Source organism: Acomys minous, assembly GCF_964271855.1.
Source record: "Acomys minous genome assembly, chromosome: 14".
Lineage (NCBI taxonomy): Eukaryota > Metazoa > Chordata > Mammalia > Rodentia > Muridae > Acomys > Acomys minous.
In genome coordinates, this window is record NC_140496.1 from 3,417,941 (window position 1) to 3,441,232 (window position 23,292).

Consider the following 23,292-nt stretch of genomic DNA (forward strand, 5'->3'; position numbering starts at 1 on the left):
CAGATTCCAGGAACGTTTACCCAGTTGGGGTCAAGATGGAATGGCGACCGGCTCCTGGGCTGGACGCTCCCGTCTGACATGAGGCAACCAGGAGACATGAGGCAATCCAGTATCAAACCACTTTCCACCACAGTCCACGGTAAAGCGTGGGCTACTTTCCCACAGGAGGACAGCAAGGCTCTGTGTTCCGGAACTGGTCCAGACACATGGGTGGGTGCAGGGGGAGTAGCTGTGCCAGAGTAATACTGATAACGTGGTGGCCCATCTCCACGGCCCCAGACTCTGTACCAACAGCACGTGGCCTGTCTCCTTCCCAGCCCCGGCTCCATGTGGATGCCACGTGGCTCACCCTTTCCTCTGCTCCCACCCCATGCTCACACCTCAGGCCTCGGCTTCTTGAACGCCAGCTGTCCAGTGGGGAGCTGCGGCCTCTTCTCCCGCCTCCCTTGTTGGCTGGAGCTGCAGGATCATGGCCTGCAGTGTTTCCTTCACCATCTGGAGCTCCCCCTGGAGAGACTGTGGATGTTGTTAAGGAGCACACATAGAGGAGGCCCGGCTCTCCGCAGCCCCCGCAGGGCCGTGAGAGGAAGCCAGCCTGCAGACAGCAGGTGGACACGGGCACTGAGTCACAGCTCCATGCTCTTCCCAAACTCTAGCAATTAAATATTGATGGAAACTTTATATCTTCTCTTTTGAGAACCACCATGACTTCTGGCAGGTCCAAGGTTATTAATGCTCAGATTTTGGTTTTCAAACTTTGAAGAAAGACTCAGCTGCCAGGCTGAGATAGATGTCCAACTCAGACTCCCAGTGACAGGTGACAGGGTGGCCACAGTGCTGCTGGGCCCCTGTGCTGTGGTGGGCAACCGTCACGGCAAGAGCTCTGACAGTAACCGTCACGTCAAGAGCTCTGACAGCAACCATCAAGTCAAGAGCTCTGACTGTGGGAAGCGGGGAGCTTGAGATCAGGGTGCCCTCATGAAACCCAACAATAGGGGTCACTTTAAGGGGAATGAACCCTCAAAGCTCATCATGTGCACAGAGGGCACTCCTGACACTAGGAACCAGCCAGTTCAGTGTCGGGGACAACTGCGGCCCCTGCTCACGAGGGTCACTCTAGTCCCTGGGGCAAAGCCTTTTATGGCCCTGGTTCTTCCGAATGGGTAACTTTGGACTCTACCCCGCCCTGGGCTCTTGCCTGCGCCATTTTTCCAGCGTCTAGTGAGCGACTCACCTCTGCCTGGGTTGGTAGATTGGTTTCTTCTTGAATACATGGGCTAATATTAATTTCCTAACCTGTAAAGCAGTTTCTTCTAAAAGGAAAACTAGTGAGTCACAGAGAGCTCAGTAAATGATAACACAGGACGGATAAGGGCTTTCCCAGGAAATCAGGTCTCTAGGCATTGAAACGGAACACTTGACCAACAGTAGCCTCTGGTCCCTGCACGGCCTGGTCCATCTGTCCCTCCTTCTGGGCCACTGTCAGAACTCTAAGAGTTGGGTTGAGCAGCAAAGGAATTCGGCCTCATCCACTAGGGACAAGTTGCGAGCGCCTAACTATGTTTCTGTCTTCAGGTGAGATCAAGCCACCATGAGGTCAGACATGGAAGAAGCTGAGTTTGGGGACAGTGCAGAGGCCCAACAGGCCACAGGCCACAGGCCACAGACACTGCACTGCTGGTCTCCTCAGGTTCAGTGTCAACCCAGGGAGAAAGTCACGTCCTTAGGGTATAACCAATAAAAATTCTCCCAATGTTTTAGAATAGAAAGCTCCAGAGGATTTGGGGAATTATGCAAATGACCTTTCCCAAGCAGACATGCCAATCCACCCTGCAAAGTTCAGGCACTTTCTAATCTTCTGGAAGTTTCAGCAGATTTCACCGTTTGTGTCATGTACATATGCTCCCGGGATGGTCCGCTATCTGTGCTTGAACTTGAAGGGAATACGGGCTGCACAGGCAGAGCAGGAGGGGAAGGGACCCACTGAAATGGCTGCAGGTTTTGTTGTAAGAAGTGTTGCTTTCCTCCCTCCCTCCAGACCCCTGGAAGGCTCTGCCAATCTGGTGGGGGTGGGGGGTCACATGACTTTATGCAAGCTTGTGCCCCAGACTGAACACCAAGCTGCAATCCGTCAAGGTCTGGTCTCTTGTAAGAGGTGAGCAGAGTGCTTGGTGGTCTGTGGATCCTGACAGTGTCCTGGGATCCAGTCACCTTTAACTCTGTTCTGGGCTTACAAGGCACTCGCTCTACTCTGCTAATGAAGATGGGGCCAGAAAGGGGGATGCTCAGAAAGCATCAGAAAGCATCGGGACCACAGAGAAAGCTAAAAAGGCTAAAGACAGAGAAAAGTCACCAGAGGAAAAGACTAAATTATAAAATTAAATTAACACATCAGTTTCACACATAACAATTTCCATTACTGCACCAAAGAGTCAGTAAGACGAGATCCGAGAATGCAAGTCCCCTGGGAAGCTGGGAAAATCACATCATGTGCATTTAATTGTCCCATCTGTAAAATATAGACTCTCACAGCTTAGTCACAGAGGCAGGGCCTAAGGGTGTGTGTGTGTGTGTGTGTGTGTGTGTGTGTGTGTGTGTGTGTGTGTGTGTGCGCGCGCGCGCCGTGCCCGCGCACCTTTTGTGAGGCACCATGAGGTTTATGGCCACTTCCCAGCACAATGGCTAAAAACCTCAATTATAAAGCCTTTGGCATAAGAATCCCTAATCCAGGAAAATCACATTCATGGGGCTGGAGAGATAGCCCAGAAGCTAAAAGCATTTGCTGCTCTTGCAAAAGACTATGTAGCTCCAGATACAGGGCTCTGCCACCCTTTTCTGACCTCTATAGGTAGCTGCACTCATGTGCACATACCCATACACATGTGCACACACGCACGTGCATGCACATACACACACAAAACAGACACATATACATACACAGATGGACACAGACACAGACATACAGATACATACACACACAGACAGACACATACACACAAGAACATAACCCAAATCTTAAATAAAAATCATGTTCATATTTATAAAATGTCACACCCTTACCCTTACCTTGTGTGCGGGGGTGGTGGGGGTGTGTAGAACATTTGGTGTGTATGGGGCAGTTCCATGAAATAATTTTGGAAGAAATATTTCAGAGATAAGCCATGTATGGCTAAGAATATTTCAGGAGGACACCTCGGTGGGATCTTGTAGAAAGTGGCCCTAGGAGGGTGATGCTCGTTTGCATCCCCCTATGCCTCTCAGTGCTCCATGTGCCTGCCTCACTTTCACTTTCAAATCCATCCTGGCTCCTGAGGAAGCACTCACTCCTGCTCCTCCCTCTGCACTTGGGGGAGGGGGATATACAGACAGAAACTCTCTCTCCTCTCATTCAAAACGTTGGCTGTTGCTTTGCCTCTACTGGGTCTAGGGAGTCACCCAGCCCAGCAGGCCACAATTGGCTCTTGGTGGGGTCTAAATTCCCGTGAGGGGAGCAGAGAGCAAATGTGGAGGTGTGCGAATTGCCTGTCGGCCATGCTGAGCGTTCCAGGGAGATGGCAGCCCAGTCCTAGCTCAGTGCTCTGGCTGTCCTGCAGAGGATGCATTGGAGGGACAAGGCACACCGAACAAGGGACAAGGCGCAGGGCAGTGGCTGTGAGGGTGAGAAGGCTACAAGACTCTGAATGGGGAAAAGGTACCGAGAATATCTTCCTGATAGTGGATCTGGAAAAAGAACCGAGAAAACAGGTGTGGTGAGCTGAGAAAGCCTGCCAGGAAGGTGTGTGCAGGAAGAGGGTGCGCGGCTCGCCTGCTGCCCTGTTTGGAGACTGTCTCTTGCCACGTGGCTCTTGTGGGCAACGCAGGGTTAAACCGCTAAGCAGAGCTTGAGGATTCAACTTTGGACACAGTAAAGGAGAAGCGAGGAAGCCAGGCATGAGAGACGGGCAGAGTTGCTATTCAGAGGCCGAGGCTAGAGCAGTGCACTGTCTCATTCATATACAGAAACAAAATTAGATTAGCTTTATAATCTAACAAGATTATCTCCTCCTCTTTCTCCTTCTCCTCCTCTTCTTTCCCTGTCTTTCCTCCCTTTCCTTCCCTCCCCTTCCTTTCTCTTCCCCCTTTCCTTCCTTCCTTCTTTTCTTTTGGCACAGGATCTCTTGTTTCCCTGGCTTCAGGCTCACACTGTGGCTGAGGCTACTTCCGCCTCTGTGTGCTAGGATCACAGCCACCTGTGCATTAGGGATCAAACGCAGGACCTTGAGCATTCTGGGCCAGATCTTCGGGCTGCCGAGCAGTAGAGTAGCGCTGCCATTCAGTTTCTGCATCAGGAGCACAACAAGCTGAAAACTGAAGTCCACAGACACGCGTGACCTTGGTTTCTGTCAAAGTGCTGAAGAAATCCAGCCCTGGCTTCAGAGCTAACTGCATCCACGCAAGAACACGCCCCGAGGAGCGGTGTGAGTCTTAGAGATCTGAGCTGCGTGAATCTAAACAGTGGGGTTCAGAGGCCCCCAGAGCACCGACAGGCATCCAGGGCATCTAAGAAAAGCATTATATTAATGATCATAACACGGAGAGGATGGGACACCCAGGCCACCCTCACCCCGTCAGATTACACCACCCATGTATTAGGCAGGCGGGCAATTTGTTGAAATATCTGTGCTGGTGACCGAGCATGAAGCTTTAAAACATGGGGAATCAGTTGTCAGGCCACACTATGGGGAAGGCCGCCATTGGCAAAGACCAGAAGCCGCTTATGATAGGAACAGAAGGTTCTCCCTTCAGTGAGGCTTTCTAGTGGCCATTCTGATAGTTTAGTAAAAAGTCTTTGGGGCTGGGAGGGCACCCCAGAGGGTAAACACCAGCTGTGCAAGCAGGAAGGCCTAAGTTCCTAGCACCACCTAGCAAGAAGCCAGGCACGGAGGCATATGGCGCCCCAGTGCTGGGGAGGTAGACACTGAGTCCTAAGACTAGTTGGCCAGTCAAGCTAGCTGAAGTGGAGATCCCCAGGATCAGTGAGAGATCTTGTCCTAAAAAACAAAGTTGAGAGCAACTGAAAAAGACACCTGATACCAACCTCTGACCTCCATGTGCAGTCAAAGATGTACTGTGCACATACAGGTCTTCAAGTCCCCTGAACTGGTCTACTTTTCACTGCTGCTATGCCTTCTTAGGGAGGGAGGTGCTGGGACTTGAGCCCGTGGCTTTGAATTCAAGCATTCTACCAGGGAGTTACATCCCCAACTCTCTTTTAATATCTTATTTTGAGACAGGAGCTCAGAAAGCTGCCAAGGCGAGCCTTGAACCTGAGAACCTCCTGCCTCACCCTCCCTCGCACGTAGCTGGGATTAAAGGCAACATGATCCTCTGTAGCTATTGTGGACTACAGCAGAAAATTGAACTGTATGGGGGAGCCAGTCAGGAGGAAAGCCCTGTCCCCCACCCAGGAAGTAGGCAAGCATAGGGAATCACTTAGCAACCTGGGACTCCACTTGGCTTGGGCTGTGCACCCAGCTCTCTTTCAGCGATGCACTTGGCAGCCTAGGACTCTTGCCTGCAATGCACAGGCATCTCTGCAAATAATGCACCCAGCAATCTGCTAGCAACCTAGAGCCTCCACTGCATGCAGCTGCAGGCACACCCATCTCTCAACAGTGAAATCCTTAACAACTAAGGCAGTAAGAGGGCAGGAGTACTGGTGAGGCCTCGGCTTGTTTTAGATGCCTGTACAATAAAACACACTGTGTCCTCAAAATGAACTTTCAAGGGAGAGCCCCCTATTTTCCATCTCATGCCTATGCATAATCTGGCATGCGTACGATGAACATCAGATGCATTGTGGGAAGGGACAAGAGAAACGGTTATGTAACTTAAAATGCCCGTTAAAATAGAGGAAACTACACAAATTACATTCTTAGAAACCAAAATCGCCCTCTTGAGCTCCCTGAAAGGGAACCCCGAGATGGCGAGCAGCCCCTTGAGCACCTGCACTTGTGTTGCCCCACTGTTATTCCTGAATGTGTGTCTTCTGACCTGTGCTGTCACCCTTCTGTGAAGAATGCTTGCTACTTCCACAAACCTGTGTACGCTAATTTCAGTACTTTGACTCAGACACCAAGAACCTGCACAGACCTGGGCAGCCTCTGTCCGCTGGTGGCAAAGGGACCCGCTACCTGCATGGAGAGATTGTGACACCAATCTCACTCTAAGTCCACACTGAGACCCAGGGGCAGCACACTCTGTCTGCTCCAAACCTCAGCAGGAGGCGGAAGGAATCAGGGATGCCACCCTTCATCAGCTGGGCATGCGCAGTGCCCCAGAGGGCAGCCTGCCAGGCTCTCTTCTCTCCCACTATGAATTACTGAAGACTTCACAGAGGCCCTTCCTGCCCTTTGGTTTCAGAGGCAAAAGGACGTTTCCAAGGAGGCAGAGCAGTCACCCCCTCAGCTCTGTTTCCTTAGCCTCTTCGGGCTCCACACAGGAAAGTGGAACCAGACAGGAGCCCTTTGGGGCTGTGGAGTTTATGCATGAGCCTGGATACATTTACTCTCTGCATGCCATCAAGGCGAGCAAGACGAATCAATTGAGCACCGTGAGGAGAGAGAGGGCTCCCGAGAGACTGCCTCTGACAGGGATGCAAATGCCACGCAAACAGAACCTGCCTGGTCCGTGCTCATCCGTGACTCAGCACAGGCCTGCAGAACTGCCTGGGACTTTGAAAGATGCCAGGATATGGGAGTGCTTTCTCTCCTCCTCTCAGGAGCTTTGGAAGTCAAAGGAGAAAGAAAAAAAAAATCCTGCTGAAGAATTCACCGAGCCTAAAAGCTTTCCAGTGGAGGAACCGTGACACAGACCCAAGAGGGCTTTCGGAATGGAGCCGCTAATTAGAATCCAGAGTCTGTGAGAACACACTGTGGGTTCAGACCACCGCTAACAACTCCCAGCATGCCTAGCTGTGAAGCCACAACCCAGTCCTATCCCCAGAGGCATCGTGGGTCCCTCCCCACTGGCTGCTCTCCCAGTTAGCAGAGCGGTGCTGATGCTCAGGGTCACCTCGGCTGATGCTTTGGGCTGTTCGCAATGCCTGTAATGGAGGAAACCTGCCAGGATGACAAAGAGACAGCCTATCTGTTCCCACCATCCTCAGATCTGCCAACCCAGCCTTCCTCTCCCACCCAGCAGGCTTCTGTAGCTGACACCAACAGACTGTGTAAGAACTGTCAGAAGGCTTAGAAGCCCCCACCATATTGCGTGTCCCCAACCCCCCCCCCTCCGCCTATGACACACCGGCACACCGCCTGCTTTGCTCCTGCAGCTGTGTGGCTGACAGTAAGGAAGACTGGGCAGCCCTCTGGGGCTCCAATCCTCCCGAAAGGTGTCCCGTGTGGGTTTACATCAGCACACTCCAGTGTGCTGCTTGCGCACAGTGGGTCCTGGGAGCGCGCTTAATGGAATCAAGCGAGAGACCGCCCTCAGCGTGCTGCTCTTCCGTGTTCCTGGTTGCAAGTTTCTTTTTTTCCTCAGCCACACTCAGCAAGCATTGTGCCTTTGGTCGCAAGTGAAAACACACACCAGCCAGAGTTTGGCTGGAGGATTCCTGCAGCCTCTTTGGATGCCTTGATAGATTCCAGTTAGAAACAACAGCTTTTGTTTGTTAGGGAGGCCACAAAGCACGGTGAACCAGCTTCCTATCTTGGGCCCTGTTGTTACACTCAAACCTGAGAGCTACTTCGTGGAGTTTAAAGACACATTGTGTGTGTTCTTCTCCTCGCTCAGTGACAGGGACACTGCCTGGGTGTCAGAGGAAAGCTGGGGTGAACGTGTGTGACAGCGGTGCGGATGTTATTTCAGGAGGGCAACCCGTCCTGGACAGACTCAAGTACTTGAACACTTGGTCTACGCTACCATTGGTAGTCCTGTCTGGTGGGGTGTGGCTCCTGACTGGCGTAAGCAGGCCCCTGGAGATGGACCCTGAGGGGACTAATCCTGGCCAGAGACTTCTGCTTCCTGAGCCGCTAATGGTGGAAGAAGTCACACCACAAGCTCCCACCACCACCATGGTGACATCACCAGCTACCGTGCCTTCCCACCATCATAGTCGGGATCCTGAGCCATGTCCCACTCAGCCGTCCCAAGCATCCCCCACCCCAGCAGGCTTGGGGCCCCCCTCAGTCTTCGGCTCTGTGTCACTGCCTGGCAACCACCACTGTCCTATCCCATAGGCACTGTGTCCTGCAGAGGAGCTCAAATATCTGGATTTGTTAACATGTTTCCTCCTCCTGTGTGCTGGGGCAGCTGTGCAGGCTACATCCTGGAGTGGAAGAGGCAGGGAGCTGTGCAGAGCAGAGTGTTTGTTTGTTTTTTTTTTAAGTGGAAATGGTGGCAGCAGCCATTCAAGGGCACAGCCTGCTGAGTTAGTGAGCAAGGGCAGGCATGTAAAGGTAGCGTGAGCTATGCCGACACCATGACTAGCCAGACATCTGGATTCTGAATAAGACCAATCTCCGGCTGGTCAGAGCTGCTTAACTATATGCATGGAGATAAATAAAACAGGAGCTCGGGTTCTAAAAGGTCAGGCACCGAGAAGCAAAGACCTAGGTGCCTGCGGTTCCCACAGACAGTTGAGTCAGGTTACTGAGCGGAGTAGGAGACGAGGAGGCAGCCGTAGCTACAGCGGTGTGAGTGAGAAGCTGCAGGACGCACAGTAGATGAAGTAGACCTTTCCCCGGGGGGTTTCCATCCTGGTTAACTCTAACTGACACCTTGCCGGGACCTCGAGTCACCTGAGAAGGGAGCCTCAGTTGAAGACTTGTCTATGTCAGGTTGGTGGTGGGGACCGTCTTGAGTGTTGATTGAAACGGGAGAACACAGCCCACTGTGGGTCGCGCTTTCCCTAGGCCAGACCCTGTGAGCTGTGCAAGAGAGGAGAAAGCTAGCTGAGGAAGCAAGTAAGCGGTACGGCTGAAATTGCTTCTCTGCTCTTGACCTTGGATGTGAGGTGACCTCTCACCACCTGACCAGGGCAGCTACCTTTGATGTAGGTGTCTGTAGATGTGGCACTAAGATACCGAACTCTGTGCAAGAAAATAGGATTGTCAGAACCAAGAAGGCCTATGTGACACTTAACCAGGAGCGTGTGAGCCACCAGGAGGAAGCGACCCACAGTGGTGCTAGTTTTTTTTTTATAACCCACTGTCTATGGGACACAGAAGGCAGGACAAAGGGCTTCAAAGACAGCTCCCGAACTTGGCATCGAAAAGGCCCTTAAGGAGGTAAGCCAGTAAAATTGCTTTGGTTCTTTCTGTTTGTTCGCTATGACCAGACAAACCCATCTTCGTACCTGCCCAAGCCTCCATTTCTGCTTTGGTCTGCAATCTGTGGCTAACTAACACTTAGCCGGCTGGGTTTAATGCTTGAAAATATTGGACAGTTTACAACAACTAGAGGTCAAATGCTGCATCCATAGTCAACCCATATCCAAGACATGCCAGCCCATGACATGCCCGCCCACGACCCGCCGGCCCATGACATGCCGGCTCACAGATAACAGCATCACCGCCGACCTCCGTCTGTGGAGGCACGGGGAAGAGCTATGCGCTTTTAGACTTTCTTTTCAAAGTAACTTCTGAAAGACGGAAAGGATATGAAAGAGCGCCTCGTCCTGCGTGTGGCTCGCCTTGTAAAGCTGGTCTTCCAGGTGCAGGAGCCTCAGGCCTATGGCTTCACATCTTTCTCCCACTTCAGCAGAAACAACGAGAGATTCCTGGTCAGAAGATGAGAAAAGGACCACGAGTCAGCTACAGGATGTGGAGGGCGGCGTGGACAGTCGGGATGCATGGACAATCTAGATGCGTGGACAGTCAGGATGTGTGGACAGCTCTCCTGGCTTCCGTGCCTCAGTGGGCCCTGCAGGAGATACCTCCCTGGGCAGTTGTCTTGAGAACACAGGAGCCACATTCAAGTCATAACTGATAATCTGTGTGCGTACCAGTCCACAGGCCCCAGCCTTACCTGGTGTGTCCACATCCTGACCTCAGCACGCAGGCTCCCCAGATGGGTTTATTCTAGGAAGCCCAGGCTTTCCAGCCGAATCCTGAGACAATTCACAACGTGATAGAAATGGTGACAAAGGGTGCAGAGGCGTCACCAGGGAGACTGGGCAAACATAGAAGGACAAACACAGGAGTTTAACAGGGCACTGAGCATTTGTCTACAAATCAGACTCAGCCCCTGAAAGCCAGACTCGGAAGGTGAGCTGTTTGTTTACTTATTTACTGTTGTACCTTATGCAGCAGAGCTCTATGAGGGAATCCGCCGTCACACTGTGCAACGGGTCTCATGTGGGGAGGTTTATTGAGGGCGGGGTTACAGAGACTGTCTCTGGATGAGGGGTGTCGGGAAAGAGGCGAGGAGAGGAACAGGTTCTTCTGTCAGGTGGGGCAGCACACACACAGGGAGGGGACAAGAGGCTCAGGCGACAGTACAAGTATGTCCCATCTTGGCGGCTGGTGATGACCTGTCCTGTTGTCACCAAGTCCCTGGAGCTGGCTGTGGAGGTGCCTGATTGCTAACACTTATGTTTATTCATTCATTCTTGTATGTGTGTGTGAGAGTGTGCATGCTCATGTGTGCACAGGTACATGTGTATATGGGGGTATGCATACCATGTGTGTGACTCCTCAGACACCATCCCCTTGTGGGTTTTTGTTTTTGTTTTGTTGTTTGTTTTGTGCCAGGGTCTCTCATTGCCTTTGAGATCACCGATTAGGTTAGGCTGGCTGTCCAGAGAGCCCTGGGGATTCACCTAGCTCTGCTTCCCCAGCCCTGAAATTATAAGCACGTGCTACCACCTCTAACTTTTTATGTGGGTCCACCTGACTAGGGCAGGCGTCAGGGTGTCTAGCATGGTGCCAGATTGCCACTGGGCATCAGGCATGTGGCAATCATGGTCCAGTGGACAAACAGGCGGGTCTTGAAGCCCCCTAGTCCTGTAGTATTTTCCTTTCAAAGTGCATCCCACACATGAGCAGGTACCACCTCTATGTCACTTTTTTTTTTTTAAATTTCACAGAACCACTACACAGTGGATCCGAAGGTTGCTGTGACACAGCTGGTCTAAGCTATACTTTAGTTGTCCTTCTTGATTCTCCCAACAAACCATGCTTGGCCATGTTAACCTGAGCTATCACCTCCTCCCTCAGCCATGTTAGCCTGAGCTATCACCTCCTCTCTCTGTTCTTCCTGAGAGGATATGCTCTGCCAGCTTCCTCTAAACCCTGCCGTTTCCTTCAAGGCACACACAAGCTCACCCTGTGGAGCATCAGTTCAGACATGACTCATGTCCCCTGAGAGCTGTGAACTCACTCACGCAAAGGGCCATTGGCTGGTCACTCATCCCAGGGCCCCATGAGTAACACTTGGCCTATAGAAGGCCACAGATTGTTGAAAATAATTAAGAAGGTCAAGAAAATGAGGAGAGAAAATAGAGGAACCAAGAAAAAGGAAAAAAAATAAGAAAAAAAGGGGTGCTTAGAATTAATACGAAGGTAATATTCTTCCAGCTAAGTGTGAAAGACTTAGAAAGCCCATTAAAAGAATTTTGCATAGAAATTAAGGTTTTTATATTCAGATTAAATGGCCAGGCTACTACAAAAACTGCAATATCTACCTATCACATAGAACTGCTCAGGCCTGGCGGTGCTGTTCCAGGGCCTTAGAGATCCGCGCAGTGTGTTAGAATCAGAACCCAGGAATACCAATCGAATACTCACCTTGCCATTTGCTCCATGCATCCGCTCGGGGACACTTCACAGTTTATGTGCCCAACGACTGACAATTCTTTAATAAAACAGTGGTAGTGGAAACTATAAATAACCAGTGTGAATATTGGAGAAATCACATGTAACAGGAGCATTAGAATATACAAGAGGAAGGAAATCTCCAGGCAATCGGAGGGCACACGGATACCTCTAGGGTTTGAATGTGAGACAAAGGGAGGGTTTGCTCGGCTTTAGCCAAGGAGAGGACAAGGCGCAGCCATGGACTTTATTGATCCTAGAAGCCATGGCATTGTTACCCAGGCAGGAAGGCAGAGAGGACAGGACTTACACACAAGTGAAGGTGGCATTCATGACTAACAAACGCAACATCAGTAAGATCAGGAAGAGACATCTTCAGAGCAATGATTGACAGTGGCCAGACCGTCCGTCACACGTGAAGGGGTCAGTGGGTAGAGTCATGAGCTCCAGTGGGAAAGAAGGAAACCGACACTAAAGCGACCACACAGCTTAGTCTCCACTTGAAAAGACCAAACACTGTGATGCCAGCGTCAAATTGAACAAACTAAAAATACAGATTTTACACTTTCCCCAAATGAGCCATCTCTGAAAACTTCATGCAGGCTGACAGTGTAAGTGTGAACTCTGCGGTACAATCTCAGACCCACGGTTGTCCCTCTCCTGTGACCCAGACATTCCACTTCTTAGAACCTACCACAGAGAAATAATTGGAATTATTTCTATTAAGTGTTACGGAAGTTTTTGGTTTATGATAGGTAAACATGCTTTTGTTTCAGTCCCAGGTGTGGGGTATGAGGGCTGCTCCAGTTTGTCCACAGCTGACAACTGCCTCCTGAGAGGTCGAGTGATGTTTGTCAGCTTGGAATTGCCTCGTGTGGGGGCGTGGCTTCGCCAGTGGGAGTAAATGCCAGACCCAGAGAAAGAAGGCTGCTGGTGCTTCCCCCTGCTGCTCCTGGGACTGTTGATGCAGTTTTAAGAGAGAAAGTTGGAGAGATCCTGAAAGGATTGGACTTGCTCCAAGGAACCTGATGGCCTTAAACACCAGGAAGTAGTAAGGAAAACCACACCCTCTCTCCCCACTAACCTTCGTTTTCTCGTCTACTGGGTGTTGGGGTGTTGGAAGGGACTGGGGAGGAGAAGGGAGAAAGAGATTTAAGGACCCAAAATAAAAAGTTTTAAAAGTACGCCAACAAGTGGCGCCCAACGTAGGACTTGAAATAGCAGAAAACTTGGTTTCTAATGCCGTAGAGGAGACCGCAGGTGTGGAGCAATGAGTGTGCTGTTTCAGGCCGTGAGCAGAAGGCTCACTGCGGCGCTGCGCTCCCGCCCACTTTACTCCCAGGGATCCTCTGGTTTTGCTTGGTCATCTTCCTGCATTCCGCTTTTAAAAGGTTGGGAAACAGTTGAACAGTTGGAAGAGTTGTGAGTGGATGAAATAGGAAAACTGGAAGAGTCATGAAATTCTCTCCTGTTGGAAAGGACTGCAGAGTTGGCTGTTGAGCTGGAGAGTTTGCGGGCAGAGGCTGAAGCCCTTGGGAAGCAGAAAGCACCGCTGATAAAGGGAGAACACCTGGTAAGTGAGAGCAGGAGTTTCCCACCATGGCCGCCCTGCCCTGCTCCAAGCACTCTCGGTGTTAAGTTCCCACAGCCCCTAGGTTGGCTGGGGAGCCAGGAGGAGCAGAAGGCCTATAGTGTGAAAAGGTTAAAGAGAAAGAGCCAGTTTCCCAAAATAAGGTTAATCTTGAGCAAACTGAGCTGCCAGAAGAGCAGCCTCGGGTTAGGAGATCACCACCATTGACTTTCCCAGTAGCTGCCCAAAGCCTCAGGTATCAAAGTGCTTGGTGCTTCAATTGTAATAAATTCGGTTATTTAAAAAGAAATTGTGACCAAACCACTAAAAGCCTCAGAGATCAAAATGGCCTGTGCGCTAACTCTGAGGAATACATTCTGCCAGGGAAGTGAGGGAAACATTTCTGGCAGCACTGGGTTCTCAGCAAGAATGTGTAAGTTGGGGCTAGAGAGATGGCTCAGAGGTTAAGAGCACTGGATGTAGTTCCAGAGATCCCGAGTTCAATTCCCAGCTAACCGCACAGTGGCTCACAGCCATCTTTAATGAGATCTGGTGCCCTCTTCTGGCCTGCAGGCGTACATGGAGGTATAACACTGTGTACATACATGATTAATAAATAAATAAATCTTTTTTTTTTTATTAAAGAATGTTTAAGTTACCTGGAGTTTGTAACGCTGTGATAAAAAGGGGTCATTTGACTAGTGAGTGCATGTCCAAGAGAGACATATGAGGTAACGTGTCATTAGAAAGCAGCTTTGGTGCCCGAAGCTCAACAGCAAAACGTACGAGCCATCCCAGACACGAGCATGCCAGAGTGAGAGTTATCAGGTTATAAAAGAAACTATCAATGCAAGAAGTGTTTGGTTCATTGATAATCTCCTTTTAAGAAAACAAACAAACCAAAAGAGCCATTTTTTAAACAAAAAGGGGGACATGTGGAAGTTTTGGTTTATGATAGGTAAACGTGTTTTTGTTTTAATCCCAGGTGTGGGACATGGCGGCTGCTCCAGCTTGTCCACAGCTGAGAGCTGCCTCCTGAGAGGGCGAGTGGTGTTTGTCAGCTGGGAACTACCTCGTGCGGGGGTGGGGGGGGTGGGGGGGTGGGCGTGGTCTTTGCCAATGGAAATATAACCCAGACCCAAAGAGACTGGGGGCTCTGAGAAGGAAGAGGCTCCTGGTGCTGTTGATGCATTGTGACCAGAAAAAGTCGGAGAGATCCTGAAATGAGGATTGGCCTGGCCCCAAGGAACCCGAGAAGCCGCAACACCAGGAAGTTGTAAGGGAAACCACGCCCAGTCTCCCCACTAACCTTCTTCCCCCTCTACTGGGTGTTGGGGGAAGGGATTGGGCTGGAGAAGGGAGGAGATACAAGAAACCAAAATGAAAGTAGACTTTTAAAAGTACACCAACAAGTAAGGCTTGTAATAAGCATGAAAATTATATCTGTGTGTGCACATGCCAAGCTTAAATATCAGATTTGAACCACACAAAGATAAAGTATGATGAGTCCAGCAAAGTGGGAAAAACAGCCCAGCCATGGTGAGGATGGTTAGAGGGAGGTGGTGCGTGCGTGCGTGCATGTGTGTGTGTGTGTGTGTGTGCATATGTGTGCGTTTGTGTGTCTGTGTGTGTGCGTGCACATGCGTGCCTGCATGTGTGTGCCTGTGAGTGTGTGTGTTGCTCACCTGGGGGAGCATGGGCTCTCAGGATGTGTGGCACCCTCCACACCATGGCTGGCTTCTCTCTAGCTCACCTGAGCCTGCTGTCTCCAGCTCCTGGGTTCAGGGTCTGCCCCCACCCCCCACAGTCCCAACAGGACGAAAGGGGTCGTCGTTACTGAAAACCACATACAAGTTTCTTCTTTTATGCATTTCTTTTTGTTAAGAATTCATTAATAGTTAAGAGTGAAGGAGACGGGTTCTGAGGGCCTCCCCGGTCTCCCCAGAGAGTTCTAACTCCCAGGACAGTGTTCCAGCTGATCAGGTCTCAGGAACTACGTGGTATCATTCCTCCTCCTGCATCTGATGTACCAGGTGACCTGGGCACCAGGCTGCCCCCTCCAATCCCAGTCAGGCAGCTCAGTTTCTAGGAAGTGGGGAGGGGAGCCACTCCCTCCAGGACCAAAGTCTACACGGACCGAAGTGGCAATGTTGAGTCCAGCACCCCTGCAGTGACTGTAATTCATTAGAGGCCAAGGAAACATGGATGGTTGATACTTGATAATTAAAAATTATCACCACACCCCCTGCCGCCCCCTCTCAGAATTCATGGCTGAGATGGGCTTTCTCAGGATCAGCAGTTGCAAGGATAATTTAGTATGGGTTTGTACTGTCCTGTAAGCCATCCTCAAATTTGCCCCTTGAGCCATCTTTTCAGTGATTGAATTGATTTTTTTTTTCTTTTCTAGACACTCCATCTGTCATTTACCCAGAGGGGCAACTGCTTTTCCCTGTGGGTCAGAAGAAGGTAAAAGAGCCATGGTGCAGCTCTTCCCTCCTGGGCCTGGCTCACACACCCCCATCCCCCCCACCCCCCTCACCCCCCACCCCCATCCCGTTCTCAAACCCTTCCAGGAGTGTGTTCCTCAGGAAGCACTGCCCATGCAAACTCTGCTGTCTGTCTTTCTGTCTCTCTTTACCACGCTGCAATGGACCAGCATCCTGTGCAGTCCAGGAAGTGGAGCCCCTGCCTCCCTGGAAGGAGCCTTCCCCTGCCAGGTAGGAGAGATTAGGTCCCCAGTGTGGCCCTATTAGGTGGAACCTGAGGGCAGGAACCAGGTGCTGCCCTCAGCAGGGATTATGCCACAGGGCCCTTCACCAGAGGGCAAAGGATGGGGCTGTCTGACCCTGGACTTTTAGACTCCCTGTGACTCCCTCTTCTTTATAAAGTGTCCAGCCTTGGGCACTTGGTTACAGCAGTGGAACATAAGCAAAGGCAGAAAGACTTGGAGACGCTCTGCTGTATCTTAGACTATACTCTCAAGATGGCAGACAGAGCCCGAGAGAGAAGACTTTTCCAAGAACCCAATGCCTGTCCACACCTCAGTACAGCCCAGAATAACCTACTGGGGTAATCCCCCAGCCTCTGGGACAACTGCCGGCTGTGGATGACAACAGCATTTTATGGACATATGTGTTGACATGTGTCACATACATGCACATGTGTTGAAAATGTAATCTGTCTCTAAACTGGGGACCCATCCTTGTCTCCCACTTAGGGTTAGCCCTGTGGGGCAGGCCAGGGGTCTGGCGGGGAACCACACCATGGAAGGTGGGTTTACCTCAGGTCAGGGGCCTGCCTGGGGCCACCCTGTGGTAGGTGGGTTCACCTTGAGATAACGTACTTTTTCTCCCCAGAATTCCTGACCCTAGTGCAGCCAGCACCTTGAGGTTCCACTGTGTCTTCCGTCCTTTCTGACTCAAGCTACTTTGCCTCTTCTGTCTTTTTCTTGCAGTTGCTGGCCTGAGCCTACACACGCTTTAAAGTTTTCTAATGCTCTGGACGTCCTTCTCTTTTCGTGACGTTCCCTCCCCACATGTGGCTAACCTCCTCCTCACCATGCCCATGCCTGTGTCTCTATTCCATTCTCCTCCCTACGAGCTCACGGGCCCTGGAGCTTTTCTTTTCTTTCTTTAAATATTTATTTATTTATTATTATGTATACAGTGCTCTGTCTCCTTGTACACCTGCAGGCCAGTAGAGGGCACCAGATCACATGATAGATGGTTGTGAGCCACCAAGCGGTTGCTGGGAATTGAACTCAGGACCTCTGGAGGAGCAGACAGTGCTCTTAACATCTGAGCCATCTCTCCAGCTAACAATTGCCCTTAGGCATTCTTTGTCCCCAAGCCTGTTTGTGTCTGTTGTTGTTGTTCTCAAATTAGTAAAACTAAGAACTCCAAGACAGAGCCCCTCTTTCTCCAGGGCTGTGTGATGCTTTTCTGGGATGCCCGTGATGCCTGGCAAATGCTTCTCTTCTACTTTGTAATTCCTCTACCAGAAGATGCATTTCCTGTACCCATAACCAGCATCATGGGATACATGCATGCACACACACACACACACACACACACACACACACACACACACTCATGCGTATACACACACGTGCACACATACAGGCACAAATGCATGCCTTTTACTGGCTCCAGGAAGCCCTGTAACCTCACAGGCAGACCCTCGATAGGTGCAGTTCAGTAAAGCCAACATCGCTTCAAACATAATTTGCAAGTCACCTCGTGATCAAACCGGCAGGCTTGAATGCCCGCGATAAACCTTTTTGGCTGTGTTGAATTAGAGCTGATGTTAGATTTATTTCCTGTTCTCCCTGCTCAGGGAGCCTGGTTTAAAACAGAAAACAGAACATTCTCAGTACAACAACTTCCCAAAACCACAAACCTACAACGTACATTCCCAGTGGCTGGCATTCTGCTAATCCATGTCCATGGTGGGACCATTACTCGCTCCATGGCCAGAGTCTTTGAGGGCTTTTTTTTTCCCCCAGCCACATCTCCTGCAAGTATGGTGAAGTCCTTGGATAAGACATTTGGGAAATACCAACACTTAGAAGTTTTGAAGTGGAGTTGGTAGGTCACGGAATGCATGGTAGCGGTTGTTTTGATGAGTGTGTGTTAACAGTGTCAGGGTGCATCTAAGCAAGAGGAAGTCCGGTGTACTGTTGTCATTCTGAATGTATGATACTTTAGAAAGTCCGTTGAAATCTTTGCTAGGTGGAGTGTGCCCTGTACCTGCCAGTGCTACATAGGAGGAGACCCACTATCACAAGGATCTTGCAGGTCTTTCATATAGGCATAGGCTGACCTGGGGCTGGATTCCAAACCTGCCACCTTCCACTGTTGTCCTTGTTGTGTATTGGGGGAGGGGTGATGAGCAAAACTGCAAACTCCTGCCTGAGCTGCCTTCTATAATTAAAAATAAAATTAAGAGAATAAGATGCCAGGCAACAGATATTAGATGGAGAAGTTTTATTGTATGAGCATGAGGGGAGAAGGAAAGGGGGAGGGCACCCCAGAGAGGGGGGGGGGGAAGAGAGGGAGAGAGGGACCAGGTGGGTCTGTCCTTCTATCTAGCCCTGGGCAGGAATTCTAACATTCCTCCCTTTCCCTATAATTAAAAAATGAGGACTATTGGATTGTTTTTATGTAAGTTAAAGTATATAAATGTAGGCTCATTGGAAGCAGCTTTCGGCTGCCATGTAAAGGAAAAAGAAAAAAACGCAATAGTAACAAAATGTCCCCATTATCTAATGAAGGGGAAGGAAAAGCTCTGCCCTGAAAGGTCAAGGTGGAGGGCAGGCTGTCAGCCATGTCCTGCAGCAGACGGAACTGAGGGGTGCTGGGGGAACCTGGAGCTGTTTGTCCCGGGTCTGGGGCACACCATTCAGCCTTTTGTAAATGGATAAGGGGGAAATAATCAATGTCTTTGCTTCCTGCTGACAGTAGGGGGGCAACAGGGGGTTAAAAGGCTGAAATTTTGGCCAAGTTCTGGAAGAACAGACTATTGCACTTGCTTTCCAGGGTCCGAGAACATCTGCGGCTAGGAGGGGCAATGCAGGTCCAGCTGACGCAATTTGTGAGGCTGGACTGAACAATTGTGAGTAGCTGCTTTGGCGATGTCCGGGGTATAGGAAGTCTGGCAGGATGCTGGGACATATACATATGGGCAGAAGACAAAGTAGGTTAGGGAGAAAATTTCCTTCAAGTGTATACTTGAAAGTCTTGGGAGAGCAAAGAGAAAAGGCTGGAAAATAAGGAGAGAGACAATGCTGACAATGCTTGAAAATTTTGGGAGCACAAAGAAGAGTTTGAACGTGGGGGACTTCCTTCCGTTTTACCCTAGGTGTTTACGTGAAACTCTTGGGAGAGCAGAGAAAAGGTTTGGCTATAAGGAGCTCCTTCCCATTTTACCCAGTTGTTGGCAATAGTTAAAAAGCGTTAGTTTTGGATCTGTCCAAGTTTGGTTGCAGAAATGTGTAGGATTAGCATCCCTCAATGTGGGCATGGAGATTTGAAATTCTCAGAAGGCATCTCGGAGGAGCCTGGAGAAGAGGTGGATGAACTGTTTCTCATGGGGAGGTAAAGTCAGTGATCGGTTAGGGCGTCCCCAGAAATGGAGTGTGGGTACACAGGTACAGGTACACAGACTCGTCAGTGTTCATCAGCAACCAAAATAGCACAGATCCATGGCTGAGCTGTCCTGGGGACACAGCCACCTAGTGCACTAGGATTTTCTGCAGGCCCAACAGTGACAGAGGACTGTGTCAGAGATCTCACCCCGTGGGAGCTTTCCTAGCTGTAGGTCAGCTAGAAGGGCCAGCCCCAGTCATGCAGACCAGGGTTGGGTAACTCCACTCCCAGTGGACCAGAGAGGTGTGGACAGTCTCTTGGACAAAGTGGAGCGTTTATGTGACTAGGAAGGAGGAATCAGCTGAGGCTAGGTACAGAAAGATGGCAATCAGAGGAATCCCACCCCCAGAGGTAGGCGATGGGTGAGAAACTTAGGCTGTTGATTGGCAGTGCTTATCTGGGTTCCATTTGACCTGAGAGGTGGATTTCCTGTAGCTTACAAGAATCCTTTTAAGTTTCTAAAGGGAGATAAATTTTAGACAGGTTAGCATCATCATTGTTTGAAGTCTGCAGTGAAATGTACATTGTTAGACATGAACACATTTAGGAAAAGGCAGCAGACATGTAGTTAGCTGAAGTGTGGGGAAAGAACTTTGTATTAAAAGCACAAATACTCTTTGAGGTGGGCTTAGGAGAGGCAGAAGCCTTTCTGACATCTGTGGAGCAGAAATATGGGGAAGACAGAAATCTCCTGTAGAGCAGAGGGGAAAAGGCTTACTTTAGCATCAGTGCACATCACGAAAGATGTCTGTCCAGAAGACTAGCACAAGGAGAGACATACAAAAGGAAATTTAAAATCTTGAGCTTGGAACTATGATAGGATCGTATAGTGTAATGTTTTACCATGGTTAGATTAATCAGAGCTCCATTGATCAGTGCCAACACTCAGAACAGTCAATACAACAACAGCACAGCAACAGGAGGAATAAAACATCTTTTTAGACATTTTAACCTTTACAACTTGCATTTACCAACTTAAAGCACTTCCCTAGACCTTCTAACATTCATAACTTGCACATATCAACCTTAAAACACCTCCTTGGACCCTCCAATAGCCATAAAACAGCTTCTTAGACCTTCTAGCATTCATAAAACATCTTTCTGGAAGCTTTAAGACATAGGAGAAATTGCTGTAAGTAGGCACTGTCCTTTGGCTAAAAGAATGGTAAAAAGAAGTCTGGTAACAAGATGGACAGTATTAGACCTGACAGGTAAAGCTTGGTCTCCTGCATGTGAAGAGGACTGGGAAGGTATACGGAGCCTGTTTATCTTTATGCTGAGGTCTGTGAGTAAGGCAAATCTGTTTGCCCTTTTAAGTAAGAGATCTAGGGTCTAGTAGTTTTACCTAGCTAATGAATTGACCAATGAATATGGCAGGTTACTTTGGGCTAAGGAGCTAATTGTCTGTGTTCTAGCTATCAAGCTAACATCAGCTTAGCCATCAATGTGATCCAGAGACCTGGGAAGGGTAAACTGTAACCTAAAGGAATCTAAGTATTAATAAAAATGACCGAGATGACTAGTCAGTCACATCCCAGTAAACAGACAGTGTCCAGCTGTCTCCTCTGGCAGCACAGCACCATGGACAGAGACGGTCCTGCATCAGGCACAGAGGACAAGAGGCTGTTTCTGTGCAAGGTGAACATGGAAGAGACTGACCTCACCGTGTTTTCAGCAACATGTGACAATGACTCTGGGTGCCCAGTTTGTCCACAGTCCAGGCAGAGCCCTATCAAAGGATGAGATGTTGGGAGCAGTTTTGCTCAGTGGTCAGAATACCACAATCCAGGCTTGAAGTCATCTGTCGTTATGCCCGAATCTTCTGAGACCTTGGGGGAACTACTGTTATAATCTGTTTTTTATAATAAATTTGCACATGTTAAATGCCATATTCAGCAGATCTCTGACAAGTTTGAGGGTTAGCATATTTGAGTTAAGTGGTCTTTGTATCACATAGGTTCTTAGCATGACTAAAAATACATTTTTGGGGCTGCAGGGGATGGCTCAGCAGTTAAGACCACTGTCTCCTCTTCCAAAGGTCCTGAGTTCAATTCCCAGCAACCACATGGTGGCTCACAACCATCTGTAATGTGATCTGGTGCCCTCTTCTGGCCTGCAGGAGTACAAGCAGGCAGAGCACTGTATACATAATAATAAATCTTTAAAAAAAATACTTTTTTGAGTATGTTAAAGGACTTGATTATTTATAAGACCTTAATAATTAAAGACTAGGAGTTTAGGTTTTACCCCTATTAAGTTGGAGCCTTAAAAACATAAACACAGTCCATAAAAAGAGAGTAAAGCAGTTTCCTGTATGATTAATATCGTATTTAGAAAATAAGGTTAAATGTATTTATAAGGCAGTGATTTACATTTTAACATTGTAAACAAATGAATGTTAATATACCAGAACATTATAGAATAATTTAAAAAACTGTATCCAAACCCACTAGCCAGGAAGCCTGTAGTTAAATCCAGGGTAGCTGGTGACAGGAGGAACAACATTTATTTAACTGTCTAGGAATTAGTAAAGACATAATTTAGAAACAAATTCTAAAAGTCAAAATTAGGTAACCGTTGTAAAACCTTGAGGCTGTATTTGGAGTTTAGTAAGGACTTTTGAACAGCATTGGCATGTATTCATGGTATCTGAAAACAAAGATGGCAGTTAGTCAGGTGGCTGCCCTTTAAGTTGGCGTAGAGGGCAACTCCTCTGCCCTGAACCAACATGGCGACTGCCACATGTTGTGAACAACCAGTGGCGGTCAGATCTGAAAACGCCATTAGGCTGCCATGAAGCCTGGCTGCTGTTAGATGCCAGCGCAGGGGCACGGTTGTACAGCGGGCTGCAGTGACCAGGCTGCACAGCGTCTTACCAGCCGCTTGCACCAAGAGACTGGAGAGATTCCAACGTCTGACCCAAGACTGGGGTGGAGGGTTGGGGGGGGGCGGATTTGTGACCGGTGCTTAGGGGGTGGGGTTAACTCCGAATGTCCACCCAGGGTACCTCCCACTGGCTCCATGATTTTTTAGGTATAATTTAAATTTACCTCAGTAGAGAACGCGATCTGATGGCAGGGCTTTCCCGCAGGGGGTGATGGGTTCAGACGGGAGGGAATGGAGATTCAGAGTGAAGTTTGGAGTAGAAGGAAATTGTTGTGGGAAGGGTGCGTTGGGTAGAAAGGAATCCAGACTTAAGACAACTGTGGAAGTGTTGCTGGTCTGCTGTGTTTTGATGCTAATTAATAAAAGGCCATCACACCTGGCCAAGGCAAATGAGATAGGCGTGACTAAGGTTCCCTGAGCTTGGAGAGACAGAGAATCTTGGGAAGAAGAGAACCCCCAGGAGAGAGGAGATGAAGGCTGCGCCATCATGGGTGAGGTGGAGGATTCGGCCCAGATGAAGCACATTAACAAGTATTGGGGATTATGGATGGGAGGGAGCTGGATAGAAATGTTAGAAGCAGATGGCATGGGATTGGGGCAGGGATCTCATAATGTCTGCCCTGCCCCAGGTTAACTAAAGCTATTTTAAAATATAACAGACATCTGTGTCTTGATTGATTGCTAGCGAGTTACACTGATGTAATAATAATTATAGGCCAAATAATAAATATTATTAGGCCATACTGATAAATTAACAACATGGAAGAGGCTTCCCTGTGTGGTCACCAATTTTATACCTAAAAGAGACTAAGATGCCAGGCAACAGATATTAGATGGAGACGTTTTGTTGTATGAGCATGAGGGGAGAAGGAAAGGGGGGGGGGAGGGACAT

General features: G+C 49.3%; 1 protein-coding gene and 1 long non-coding RNA gene across 2 annotated transcripts in view; one reads left to right on the plus strand and one right to left on the minus strand.

The window, feature by feature from the left end:
* Positions 1–381: 381 nt before the first annotated feature.
* Positions 382–23,292, minus strand: part of DISC1 (DISC1 scaffold protein) — a gene marked incomplete at its 3' end in the record, with an annotated part of 179,681 nt that continues 156,770 nt past the window's right edge. Inside the window, exons 13-14 of the mRNA XM_084756415.1 lie at positions 9,635–9,763; positions 382–507 (exon numbers count right to left, since the gene is read on the minus strand). Coding sequence (XP_084612541.1) covers positions 382–507; positions 9,635–9,763 — 255 coding nt within the window. The remainder of the gene's footprint in view (positions 508–9,634; positions 9,764–23,292) is intronic.
* Positions 9,772–21,679, plus strand: LOC311583245. Its single transcript, XR_014774431.1, has 7 exons — positions 9,772–10,250; positions 12,575–13,371; positions 15,776–15,834; positions 16,025–16,085; positions 17,873–17,954; positions 18,906–18,981; positions 20,930–21,679. It is a non-coding gene; the product is annotated as an uncharacterized lncRNA (long non-coding RNA).